The sequence below is a fragment of the Equus quagga genome, chromosome 9 (genome assembly GCF_021613505.1).
Source record: "Equus quagga isolate Etosha38 chromosome 9, UCLA_HA_Equagga_1.0, whole genome shotgun sequence".
Lineage (NCBI taxonomy): Eukaryota > Metazoa > Chordata > Mammalia > Perissodactyla > Equidae > Equus > Equus quagga.
In genome coordinates, this window is record NC_060275.1 from 24,881,407 (window position 1) to 24,895,692 (window position 14,286).

At 38.5% G+C, this 14,286-nt stretch overlaps 1 protein-coding gene across 1 annotated transcript in view; it reads right to left on the minus strand.

Annotated features, from left to right (window-relative positions):
• ME2 (malic enzyme 2) overlaps positions 1-14,286 on the minus strand; it is a 55,105-nt gene that overhangs the window by 24,589 nt on the left and 16,230 nt on the right. Inside the window, exons 3-10 of the mRNA XM_046672153.1 lie at positions 12,661-12,794; positions 8,152-8,301; positions 5,879-5,954; positions 4,616-4,777; positions 4,206-4,309; positions 1,585-1,694; positions 1,391-1,488; positions 980-1,093 (exon numbers count right to left, since the gene is read on the minus strand). Coding sequence (XP_046528109.1) covers positions 980-1,093; positions 1,391-1,488; positions 1,585-1,694; positions 4,206-4,309; positions 4,616-4,777; positions 5,879-5,954; positions 8,152-8,301; positions 12,661-12,794 — 948 coding nt within the window. The remainder of the gene's footprint in view (positions 1-979; positions 1,094-1,390; positions 1,489-1,584; positions 1,695-4,205; positions 4,310-4,615; positions 4,778-5,878; positions 5,955-8,151; positions 8,302-12,660; positions 12,795-14,286) is intronic.

Below are 14,286 nucleotides of genomic sequence, written 5' to 3' on the forward strand. Positions count from 1 at the left end.
GACAAGTAACTGCTGTATCATTATATATAGCAAAAATACAATGCACTGTGCACTGGACAGGTTCAACCATGACACATTTACCTAGATTTCAATGGGTTACGCAGCATAAAAGATATAAGGCATTTCTTAAGCTACTAAAAATGGCAGTCACTGCTAGTAAGGCAGGAAGCAACATCAGCATTATGGTGGAGTGAGTTGTTCCCTCTGTCGCTCCCCTCTAAGTTACAACTTAACAGACATCCATTAACCAACAGATGATTCCCTACACAGCACAACAGGATGCCTGAGAGATCCAGGCAGCTATCCATCTGACTGTGGTGGACTGGACCCCCGGGAAGCAGTGGAACTAGGGGAGTGGCCCCTCCTTGGCACAGCTCCTCAAACAGAGGATCCTCACACAGCGGCCCAAGCCCGCCAGCACATGAACGCTTGCTAGGAAGGCAGACGGGTCCAAAGAATACTAAATTAATCTGGGTTAGAAGCTCTTTATTATCCATGAATTGACTTCAGGAATATGTGCCTTTTTCTGGGGGAAAGGTCCATAAATTTCTACAGGGAATCGTATCTCCAAAGGGTTAAAGAAGTTTTGCTCAAATATCAGATATCCTGCTAACAATTTAATTAGAAACTTCTGAGTTCCCATTAAAAAGCTAGTTTTCGAAGGGTCAAGTACAATCTTATTTCTATGGTTATTTGATCTCTTAAGAGTCAGAGAACAAAGCAAGAAAGAATAAATCTGGTGCTACACAGATTATGATTTGAAGATGAAGCAACAGTCTTTATAAAAGACAAAAGTCTGCAACTGGAGGATTTCTGTTGTGAATATACTGGAAGGTCCTCAACAGGTACAATTTGGATAGTCCAGTGAGTTACAAGATTTTATACAAGATTTTAAGAATTGGTAATATGTAAAAAAAAATCAAACTAAAATATCACTATAACAATATTCTTTTGCTTCTCTGAGTTTTAAATCTCTTACCTTAAATAATAAACCAAACTTGTCAACCATCCAAATTTTCTTTTGTGCCTCTTCTTCTGAGATCCCATTTTCTACCATAGCCATAACTATGAGATTTGCAATTCCAAGAGCAGCCTGTCCAACAAAACATAAATTTGAAAAATAAAGATTAGCATATGACACAATGTTTGAATTACTTTATAGATGAAGATTATATGGTATGAAGAATATCTGGTTTGTTCTTCCCTTAGAAATCACACAAAAGTTGATTCTTTGTGATATTCTCTCTAAACATATTTTAAATTACCCACTTTACAACAGAGATCTTGAATTCATACCATCTATCTCAACAAAATTATAAGCTCATTATGCCCCATTTTCCAATTCTAAAGGAGAGTTGGTTTTAAATTCTAAAAGCTTACAAAAACGTACCTCTCCTGCTCCAAGAAATAAGATTTTGTGTTCTGAGATGGATTTCCCAGTAACCTTCTGTGCTGCGAGAAGACCTGCCAGAGCTACTGCAGCTGTGCCTGGAAGAAAAATAAAGAGTTTTAAAAGTAAGAAATGAGCACACTAAAAACATTTTTTAAAAGAATCAAAAACTTGAGGTTTTCTTTTTGCTTTACCTTGAATATCATCATTGAAGGTACAATATTTTTCTCGATACTTCCTCAAGAACCTGAATGCATTATGATTTCCAAAGTCTTCAAACTGAATAAGTGTGTTCTGTCCATACCTAAAAACAGCAAACCCCATAACGGTTGTGTTGAAAATACCACTGTTGAACAGCTTTCCTGTCCAATACTCCTTATGATTGCATTTAAAAACACATAATGTATTATGTTAGTTCATTTAAGGCCATCTGGCAATTTTCAGAGCCTATGAAAGACTAGACTCAAAATGTAGAAATCTAATAGATTCAGAAAAATTTATGGGATGCTTAAAATGAATATTATAAATGAACAAATATTAATCTGTATAAACTATTTCCAAGTGCCTAGAAGGATGCCAAGCACATTTAAGCACAAAATAACTTCCTAAACAGGAAGAGATTTTTGTCTCTAAGTCTCAAAAAGTATATATTTGATATGTATATTCTCATTGCATTAGCAGTTAAAGAGAAACACAGGACAGTATATGTTAAATAAGAGGTTAAAAAGTAATTGCTGTACGAGTTCATTGGCATTCAGAAAAAGACATCAATTGTCTTGGTGAGTTGGGGTAAGTGAAGGCTTGAAAATGAGGTGGGACTTTATTTGGGCCCTAAAAATAGAACAATAAGTAAAGAGTTAGGAAGAAAAACAAGGTGTATTTTCGTGAACCTGAATTTTCAACAGTCTGGCTATACATTTCAGGGTTTATCTGAGAGGACAAGGGAGAAGTTGGTTAAGGCAGGTTGGAACCAGATAAGGGAGAATCTTGAATGCAAAATTAGGGAATGGGGACTTTATTCTGTATTGATGTAGAATCACAAAAGGCTTCAGAGAAGGGAAGAATTCGTGTAAGACTCCCTTTAGGAAGGATAAACCCACGAGCAATGTGTAGCACGTATGGGTGCGGGAGAGATGAGAAACACAGGAGAAGCAGCTGGCAGGCTACTATGATGACAAGAAAATCTGAAGCAGAAGCCACAGGAAACGAAAGGGACAATTATGAGACATTAGAATGAACAAATAGAACTTGATGGTGAGGACCAACTGCGAAGTGAGGGAAAGTTGTTAAAATGCCAGGGCAACCTGGATGACTAAGAGGGTACCATTTGGGGGCCGGCCGCGTGAGCGAGTGGTTGAGTTCGCGCACTCCGCTGCAGGCGGCCCAGTGTTTCGTCGGTTCGAATCCTGGGCGCGGACATGGTACTGCTCATCAAGCCACACTGAGGCAGCATCCCGCATGCCATAACTAGAAGGACCCACAACTAAGAACATACAACTATGTACTGGGGGGCTTTGGGGAGAAAAAGGAAAAAAATAAAATCTTAAAAAAAAAAGGTAGGGAAGTGAGAAGAAGGGAAGGAGATGGCAATTTCTGGGAAGATGAAAAGCTTAGTTTTAGATACGTCAGCTTGGACTCTGAAAAGGAATTAATTTTTTAGTATCTTCTATGTACCAGTAATTTAAAAGCCAGAGCAGGGCTAGATCACAAACAGGTTGGACTTTACCCTATGGCAATAGGAAACCACTTGAGAGATTTCAAGCAAAAGAAAGACATAATGAAGTACACGTTTTTAAAAAATTAATCTGTGGTAAGGTGGAGATGAACTAGAGAGGAGAGAAACTGGAGGAAGGTTCAGAAGAATCCAGAAGAGAGTTGAGATCTGCAGAAAGGCTATGGCAATGGAAAAGAGGAGATATATTTCTGAGGCACTTGAGTGGCAGCACCAACTGGATTTGAGGGGGTTGTATAGGGTATGTGAGGGGATGTGAAGGGGTAACTCAGTGTGTAGGGGGTTGATGGAGAAGGAGGAAGGGTCAAAGATAACACCAAGATCAAAGGTTTGGCAATAGGGTGAATGTTACTGCCATTAATAGAGGCTGGATATATAGAAGATAGGTAGTTTAGAAAGAACATAAAGATGAAGAAACAACAAAATGTCTAGATGGAGCACTCCAGTTGTTGGAAATGCAGGATTCAGAGACAGGTGGGCTTACAGCGATGGGTTTTATGGATTTAGGGGTCACATGCATAAAGGTCATATCTTACATGACTCAAAGAGAAGAGAACTACATACTCACCCACATTTAACTAAAGAGAGCAAGAAGAACCAGTGAAGATGACAAAAGAAAGAAAAAGGTGGGAGAAAGACCAAGTTAGGAAAGTCTTTTAGTAGTTGAGAGAAGAGAGAATTTCCAAGATAAAGAAGTGAAAAACCTGGTCAGATGCTGCAGAGAGGTGGAGAGAGAGGAGGACCAAATGGTCAGCGAGTTTAAAACATGAAAGCTGCACCAGAGTTTCGCTGGAATGGTGGAAGCAACCTGGACGCCATGGGCTGAAAGAACTAGACAGTGAGGGTGTGACAGGAGCAGCGAGTGCGGACTTCCCTCAAGATGTCAGACGAAGGAAGGCAGAGTATAAAGGGTATCACCATGTATCAGCACATCCAATCACGCAGGAAAGAACCAAAGTTCTCAAAAATTTAATTTCCTCCTACCTGTCTTGACAAGAGATAAAGGAAAACAAAACAAAACTGTGGTTCCCTTTTTAAAAAAAATTTAAGATGCTTTCGTATATTCAGACTTTTTAAAAATACCTGTCAGTAATGGCTTTCATAAACTCATCAATCAGATCATCATAACGTTGTGATCGATCTCTTTTCTGATACAAGCCCATGTAAAATGGATCTTTTAAGAGAGCCTATAAAATAGACCAAATGTAAAAATAAAAGCACTTTGTTATATAACCAGTTTAAACATATTCTATAAAACAAAAATTGCCAAATAAAAAAATCATTAATAAAATTTTTTAAACTTTATTACCTTTCTTCAAGAAACTTTTAACAGGCTTAATTTACTATTATTAGTATCAACATTAAAAGCAGAGTTTAAGACACACGTCTAATCACAAAATTTTCCCTTCTTATATTATCCTCAAAAGAAGAATGTAATAAAACATTTTTTAAACATGGCAGGAGGATCAAAGGGGGAAAATGCTTCTACTCACTGGATTATCAGTTCCGACATCAATACACACAGGCAGGCATCTGTCAGGCCGTATTCCTGCACAAGCTGTATACAAACACAGTTTTCCTACTGGAATCCCCATTCCATAGACACCCAGATCTCCAAGACCCAGAATTCTCTCTCCATCAGTCACCACAACAGCCTTCGTTACAAAAAATACATAAATTAAAAGTTGTTAAAAACAGGGCACTAAAGCAAAACATTTTTACAAAGATTCTCTTTGCATATTTTCACTCTCACTTTTAAAAATAAAATGGTTTCTTGACTAGCTTCCGAAGGAAACCAACCAAGCATACTTAGAATTCTAGGATTTCTAGATCTAGATGTAAAAAAGAGAATTATCGAGATATGATAACCCTCTGTCTTTGGTTAGGAACAGAATGCTTCTGACGGGAGGACCAACTTCAACATCTTCACAAAGACTAAAGAGGGAGAGAGGAGCAAACTTCTGATAAAGAGATTAACCGGAAGAGAAAAATAAGAGTTTAGAAGTAAACAACATCCTACTCCAAAATCATAACTTAGGCCAAACAAGAAAAACCTCAGCAAAGGTGAAAAAGAAAAAGATCTAGAATTAAAAAATACACTTAACTACAGGGTTTTAAGATGACACTGTTTGAGTTTAATTATCCGACCAAATTTCTTCTAGATTATTGGAATTCATGATTATTCATCAAAGATTATTTTGGTAAGGAAGACATGTAATAAAGGCACATAAGATTACTCCTGTAGTAAACCCTAAAGCTTACCAAAAGATCTTAAATAAGTCATTAGATTTTATGAAAGATTAGCCAGATTGACCAATATATTTGCTAAATTTGAAACTCTAAGAGTTTTATATTTGCTTAAGGATCTAAATCTATCTTAAATTTAGAAGAAAAAAGGCATAACGAATCCTCTCCACCACCCATCAGAATAAAAGTTTTTATGACATTTTAATGTACTGTCTCTACCTACAATATTGAAATAGACAAGGGATATAGAGAAGGCAGGAGACACCAGAGGTATTGACCATGAGCAGGCTCACCTTGTGTACCAGCTCCAATTTCTTTCCCAGAGTCAAACTCCATACCAGTAACCCATTTTGTAATTACTACTATCGTGATTTTCTCAGAGCACTAAATCTGCATGTATGTAAGTAAAAATAAATCAGAGCAACAATGAAAAACTGTTCTTGGAAATTTAGAGGTAATGTACAAGGAAAGAAAAAACATTGTGAAAAGGAAGGTTGTGCTATTAGTACCTTAACATGATTTTCTGGCCAGTTATCCACAATTGATCTAACATGACCTCTGTCTGAGATTGAAATAAATAATCCCCTGCAACAGAACAAAAACACCTTTGCATTTCACAACAGTTTTTTTTTGTTTTTTCTAATTTTTTGTTCATAACTGGAATATTTAGATATTTTAATAAAACATCAAGACAGTATAATTTCCAAGCAGATTTAGCTAAGTCACACTGGTTTATTTTCAAACATTTTCAACTACTTCAAACTGTAATTGCATTGCTCAGACAGTAGCTGCAACAAAGATTATTATTAAATGATATGATCATTTTACTCAAAAAGAAATGTTACCACATCTCATGTTCAAAAATACTCAATACACCTCTAGTAAAAAGCAGTATAAAGATAAACCACCAATGCAGGAGACCATAATAAGGCCAAGTAAATTACTGTTAAAACTCACTAAAACTGAAAATTTGAAATTTGAAGGACTAAGAAAGGAGAGAAAACTACAGTAATTTCATATAAAACATGACATCCTTGAAGCATTAGGAAAAAGTGAAGAGTTATTTTCAACACACTGTATATTGTTATCCAGTTGAGATCATCAGATTTCAAAAAAGGAAGAGAGGAAAGGAGAAAGGAAGAGAGACAAAAGGGAGAACAAAAAGAAACACAGGTTCTAGAAAATAAGTCAGGCAGAGATGAGGGCCGACAGTTCCCCAGTGCCTTCCAACTGAGTCTTACACTTAACTTTCTCACTGGTATCTTAACTTTGGCATTACACTATCCCAGCTCAAATCAGCTCAAACAGCTTCTCAACTATAGGTGCACAATAGAATAATCTGATAAACTGTTTAAAAAAATGCCAAGGTCCCACTCCAAGAGATTCTGATTTAACTGGCCTGGAGTTTAGATTAATTAACCAACCAAGATTTACTGACTATTTTCTATGTAAAAAACAAAAGGAACAAAAAACCACTGCATAAATGATACACAGTATCTGCCCTCACCCAAAAGCCACGCTCTTTACGTATCATGTTAGTTCTCACCCTTGGGTGCACACCAGAATCACGCCAGGCGCTTTTATGAAACACAAACATCTGGGCTCAACTCTAGACTAAGCGAATCAGAATCTCTTTGGGTGGGGACCAGGCATCAGTATTTTTTTTTTTTTAAGTTTCCCTTTGTCCTTTCATCTGGATGGAGAACCATTACTCTAAGTGAAAAATAAACTGTAAGAGCTGAACAGCTGGGTTATATCACAGAAATGTTTGGAAACATTAATTGATGACAGCACACAGGACAGAACAGACAGGTTCTCAAAGTGAGTTTCTGGGAATACTTGCAACACCATCACCACAGTGTTCATTCAAATCCGGACCTCCAGACCTTTCTCTTTTTCATCAGAATCTTGGGAATGGGAAGAAGAGGAAAGTTGGCAGGGATCAACATTTCAATTAAGTCCCATTGGTGTTTCGTATGCACATTAAAAGTTTGAAAGCCACTAGACTAGATTAGGGGAGGTGGAAGGTAAATGCTAGCACACATTGTTTGAATTTCTACATTTGTATCAACATGTAAGCAGAACATGGGAAGATGTAAGGATTGAGGAAAAATGATAATAGGTTAGAGGGAAAAGGCAAGAAAATTCAAATTAAATAAAAATAGCATTTATATAATGCTTCCAAGTTTACAAAGAACCATCTCATCAGTTTCTTCACCTGACCTTCTCAGCAGCTCTCTGATAGGTACTAGTATCCCCGTTTTATGATAAAAAACCAAATTCAAAGGAATAAAGTGACTTATTCAAAGACTTGAGTCAATGCCCATTCCAGTACTCTTTCCATTTAAAATAATTGGAGGTGCTAGAACTATTTGAAATTAAACTTTGTGAAAGTTTATAAACAAACAACAGAAATTAAAGCTGACAAACAATGAGAATCAATCTCTTAATTTAGCCAAATTCTCAAAAACTTTAATGATAATTCTGGAGAATCTGCCACCAGAATTAAGAGTACTTTTTTTCATACAAAAATGCATAATTCCTCTAATAATCATAATAACTTAAAGACGGTTAAGAATGAATGATGCTATTTCTACAAAAATGATAGATATGAACATGCTGGATTTTTATTAATCTCTTTTTGTCCAAATTAAGCTTTTGTGAGGTGGGAAACGTGGTTGAGATAAAACTGCAGCACACAAAATAGAAATATAAGTGTTATAGAGTGATATTTTTCCTAATAATAATCATTTACAAAAATATTTTTAAAAATAAGCCTTACTTAGGTCTCCTAAAGATGTGTCCATATTGGGAGCAGGCAAGACCAACTGTTGGTGTATATACAATTGGCAGCAGACTTTCAATATCATCTTGCAGAATTCTGTAAAACAACTTTTCATTTCTTTCTTGTATTCCCATTATATAGATGTATCTGAAATTAAGCACAGTAAATAACGTCTACATCAGCCAGCATTACATTCAAAGTTTTGGCCTTTGATAGCGAAATCTAAACATCTAAACCTGAGGACCCTCCACCTACCCCAGAAAACAAAATCCTAAATTATCATTATTTAACACCGAGGAGTAAAGATAAAAATCTACTTAAATGAGAGATGATGAAGAGAATAACAACAGAAACAACAGCTAACATTTACTGAGCCCTCACTGTGAGTCAGGCTCTGCGCCAGGCACTGGAAATGCAAAGATTACCATGAGGCCCCCCCACCCTTAAGGAACTAATCTTCAAAGTGACTGGCATATAAATAAGGAAGCAAAATAAAGTGGCATTCATTCAAATATTTACTAAATACTATGTACCAGGCACTATTCTGAACTCTAGGGATGTGAGAAGTGACCCCTGTCCTCATGGAGTTTATAATCCAGTAGGCTTACAGGCATTACAAAGTCTACAAAGAGCACAGAGATGGTACAAAGGTCAATTCATATAAATATATATGATAATGGCTTTTAAAGAATAAAGTTTAGAAAACAGGGAAATATTGGCTTGAAAAACCAGTAGTCATCTTGAATTAAATAGGTCTAAAATAGACTCATTATCTTCCCCAAAATCGTTTCTCCTCTTGTTATCGTCTAACCAAATGGGAATCGCAGTCCATTCTTGATTTTTTCCTCTCCCACTGTCCACTACCCCAATATAATAAATCAACAAGTCCTACAGAATCTACCTGCTAAATATCTTTCAAATACACCTATTTCCTCCCTCTACCCCAACCCAATCCAAGCCACGATCATCTCTCACCTAGGTTATCTCAAGAACTTTCTAACCAGTCTTTATACACACAATTTTGCTCCCCTGCTCCAATCTATTCTTCTCATAAAAATATAACCCTGATAATTCCTGTTCTCCTTGAATGGATTCCAAATGCCAGTTAAAGAGGCTTAAGTGCCTAAAATAGTTAACAAGACCTCTGCCTCCTTTCCAGCTTCATCTTCATACTGAATGTACTTCAGTTCCTCAAATGCCTCACAAGCCTGGCCTTGGAGCTGCTACCTACCATGCACCCTTTGCCTGGACACCCTCCATTCAGGCATGGTCCTGCTCTCTGAATGCAGCTCAGGTGCCACACTCTCTGGGGGTACCTTTCTGTCTGTTCCCCTGCCCCATCACACACATGCACACGTTACATTTTCTTGTCATCAGGTCCCATAAGACCTTACCCCCTCTTCTGTAACTCTCACTCCACTTCTTGACTTTGTCTTCCCTCCAGCCTAGATGACATCATGATAAGGGACTATCACCTTATATACTTCTATATTTCCAGGAACTAGCAGAGTACGTGGAATACAACTGGTATGCAAATACTTGGTGAATAAATAAGGAGAAGTGATTCCATTTAAAGGGAAATAATACTTTCTATGTAGCTACCATGGGCAGAAATAATACCAATAGGTAGAAATTAGAGGAAAAGAGATTTCTCCTCAGTGTGGGGAGGAAAACTAAGAATTGGGCTATTAAGACTGAATAGCTTTGTGAAACAGACAGCAGAAATGTTAAGGAAAGAACAGAGGACCTAGCAGGCACTTGATGGAGGGAAGTTAGTGCGATTCCTGGACTTCCTTAACCTTATCAGTTTCACTTCATTCATTTCACTTTGGTCACTCTTCTGAGTGCCCCATGTTGGATCTTGCTGTCCTCACCGAGGACTGTTGTAGCTCAGAAACCCTGAATGCTGTTATTTCACTCTCTGATCATAACCCTCTACTCTTTGGCTAGCTATACAAACAAAGCCCTTGCTTCATAGTTCTTTGAGGGCTCTCTAGCTCCTTGATGGCTTCATCTCCTGCCATTCTATTAGCTCCCTTCTGGCTCCTTTTCCTTCCCCACTCTGGATCCCAGAATCAAGTCTTTCATTCGGAATAAATCTGCCACCATCGTTACCATTTAGAAAACCCCTCAAATCTTCATCACAGCACTACTCTTCCCACAGTGTCTGCCTTTTCCATCTCCCTCAAACTCCCTGAAGGCAAGGGCTGGAATTTTTCATTGTTGTAGTTCCAGAGCTTAGAACAATGCCTGGCACAGAGCAGCCCTGAAATAGTAGCTGAATGGATTATGTTGCATCCTTGCCAGCCCAGCAAACCCCAAAGCTGAATCGACATTATACTGCACCTTTCCTAAGAAAAATAACATTGCTGGGCAGAATGGCATCAATACAAACAAGACGATGCCAGCAGGCCTCCAGGGTCTCCTCTCATCCCTTTTACCTGTCCTTGTTGAGCTTTGCTTTACAGCTAAATGGCTCTTCCAAATATTTATCACTCTCCTCACCAACTCTATTCAACCTTGGTCCTTCTAAATCCCAGCTAGACCTTCCTATTCTACTTCGTAAAGAAAGTCAAGGTCATCAAGAGTGATGAGATCTCACACCCTCTGCTCAAGCACCTGCATAGTTTATCCTTACTTCTCTTCTTTGCTCTTGCCTCAGAGACTGAGTTATTTTATTCTTATTCAAGGCCAACCTCTCTACCTCCGCATTTCACCCTATGCCCTTTTCCTTTTTCTGGGATCTTGTTCTATCAATTATCCCTTCCCCTGGGCTCATTCCTCACAGCTATGAGCACAATCAACTTCCTTCCGGCCTGAAATATACCCCCTTAAACCCAAGTCCTGCTTTACTTACTGCGAATGGCTTTCCTCCCCCTCTTATCTAAACTTCTTGAAAGAGACTGCATTTCCTCCTCTCTCATTCATTTCTCAATCTATTTTAGTCACCCTTTTGCCCCATCAAAAAAACCCCTCTTGCGGGGCTGGCCCCGTGGCCGAGTGGTTAAGTTCGCGCGCTCCGCTGCAGGCGGCCCAGTGTTTCGTTGGTTCAAATCCTGGGCGCGGACATGGCACTGCTCATCAAACCACGCTGAGGCAGCGTCCCACATACCACAACTAGAGGGACCCACAACAAAGAATATGCAACTATGTACTGGGGGGCTTTGGGGAAAAAAATAAAAATTAAAACAAAACAAAACAAAACCACTCTTGCCAGTCAGCAATAACCAATAATTTCTTACACTTTACAAACCCAACAGTTTTTTTTTTTGCTGAGGAAGATTAGCCCTGAGCTAACATCTGTTGCCAATCTTCCTCAATTTTATATGTGGGATGCCACCACAGCATGGCTGATGAGTGGTGTAGGTCCATGCCTGGGATCGGAACCCATGAACCCATGCCATTTACGTGGAGTGTGCTGAACGTAACCGCAAGGCCATAGGGCCGGCCCCTCAACAGATATTTTTAATCCTGTATTCAGACTGATCCCTCTATCCAGAATACTTCGCCCTTCTTTTTCATTTTCCCTGCTACCTGTAACATGTTATTTAAAACTCAGCTCAGGCATCACTTCCTCCAGGAATTTTTAATTGATTCCCCAAGTTGGGCTAGGTGCCCCTCTTTATGCTTTCAGAATATACTTTGCATGTACTTTTTTTCCTCATTGTCCTGCACACTGTAATACAGAGTAAAATGACAGTCACAGTCTAACTATCTATTGATGAACTCCTAGAAAGCAGAGCTGTGCCTTACCTGGGTGGCCCTACATTCTAGTTGGCCCGGGACAGTTTCAGTCACGCCTCTTTTTCATTAAAGTGTCCTGGATTGGATGATATATTACCTTGTCACCCCATCTATTACCCACTTTATATCCTCAGTGGTTAGTACAGTGGCACACACAAAGTAGGCAATCAATACAAGCTGTTGAATAGAATGGGTCAAATCAGATGAACAAGGCTTTGCTTCTAAAATTCCATTCAAACTTGAAATGACCTGTGATTTTTAAGCATTAAAAACTGACTTCGAGGGCTGGCCCCATGGCTGAGTGGTTAAGTTTGCCCATTCCACTTTCATGGCCTAGGATTTTGCCGGTTTGGATCCTGGGCATGGACATGGCACTGCTCATCAGGCCATGCTGAAGCAGTGTCCCACACAGGACAAACAGAGGGACCCACAACTAGAACATACAACTATGTACTGGGGGTTTTGGGGAGACCAAGAAGAAGAAGAAGAAGGAAAAAGAAAAAAAAGATTGGCAACAGATATTAGCTCAGGAGCCAATCTTTAAAAAAAAAAACTGACTTCTGCTAAATTTTACAGTACTAAAGACAACTGAAGTATTCACTGAAGTGAAGGAAACATAATCAGTATAAAAGTAACAGATAACTGACTAAAACACAAACTTCATTATGAGACTGTGTATTTCTCACACCATAATAACCAGAATATTCCCAATTTTTCTGATCAGATCATCAATAAAAAACTAAACATTTAATTAACTCTTACTTTTCCAAAGGGCCATTCAATTTCTTCACATTTCTATGGAATCGTAAAGCTTGAATATCTTGTGTCTCTATCTTGGGAGGTAGAAGTCCTTGAAGACCAAGCATCTGTCGTTCCCGTAATGTAAATGCCATTCCCTAAAAAGGAGAAATAAAAGGATTAAAAATTATTACTTACTAGGGTAGCAATGGTGCTGTCCCACAAATGTAATTTAAATGCAAATTCCAAAGAACTCAGAAAAATATCATTTTTGCCCAGACTGTCAAAAATTTCTAAGATTGACCATATCTAGTACTAGCGTGAGTAATACTCTCACATACCACTGCTGGTAATATAAACTGGTTTAGCCTTTTTGGAAGACAATTTTAAAGTAACTCTTAAAATTTTTAATGCACATACTCTACAATAAAGCAATTCTACTTCTAGATAGCCTTCCTAGAGAAATATTCATACAGAGAATAAAGAGGCATGTACAAAGAGATTAGCTGTAGCACTGTTTCTAGTTCTCTTGGCCATTACAAACTAACTAAAAGTCCATCAGTTAGGGAACCGACAGTATTTCCATACCATGAAATACCATATAATTTGACATATGTCTCTAAGTGTGTAGTAGAAAGATCTCCCAACACAGTTCAGGAAAAACAGCAAGTTGCAAATCAAAATACACTCACTGTTAATGGATATGTTTAGAAAACCCTCATAAAGTACATATTATACACAGATGCATTCGTACATTAGAAAGGAAATCAACAGAACACAGTTTGAAAGAACACAGACCAAGCTGGTAACAGAGGCTACCCCTACCAGAAAGGAGTGGAAGAAATGATGCTTAAGAAAAAATTAAGCTATGCCATAAGAAAATCTTTTTCAATTTCTGGTATTCAGTTGTGGGCTAAATTCTTTGTATTAAAATGATGTCTGTGAAAACGCCAGGGTAAGGACTTCCAAACATCTTTTATTCCATAAAAGCAACAAGAACACTGGCAAAATGACTATAATCAACTTCAGAATTTTGGAAATTAACCAAAGCCTTCAGCAATCGGAGAGCATTTATTCAAGAAAAACAGCTGAATTTCAGTAAGAAGAGCACGCTTCACAGCATTTGAACTTGCCTTATTCCTATTCTCCCCTCCCCAGCTCCACAGCAGCCTTGAAAACAGCAATTTGTGTGAAACAACCACTTTGAAAATTAGCCTGGCAGCCACTGGAGAGGGCAGAAGGGGTTGGAGATTCTTCTAAAAAGCCCCATATCCAGAGAATTGTCATTATTTGACCTGTCTGGTGGTTCCCTGGAAGACCCCACTTGCAAGGCTATCTTTATTTGACTTGACTTGGAGCTCACCCAGTGTGACCAGCCTTTCCCCCAGAAGAGCCTGTTGAAAATAATCAGAGGTAATTATTTTACATGGCAGCTCCCTAAGGCAGTGGTTAACAGCTGAGGCAAACAATAGGCTAACCAAAAAGCTGAAAAGGAAAAGCTGAGGAATGAGATGTCCAGGGTAGGCGGGGGAAGGGAAGGGGGTGTGCAGGGGCGGGCAGCGTTGAAAGGCTCTAATATACTCCTGAGACTCTAGAAGGCCAGGTGCATGAGTTGTAGGCAAGTCCAGGACAGACTTGAGAAGCCCTAAG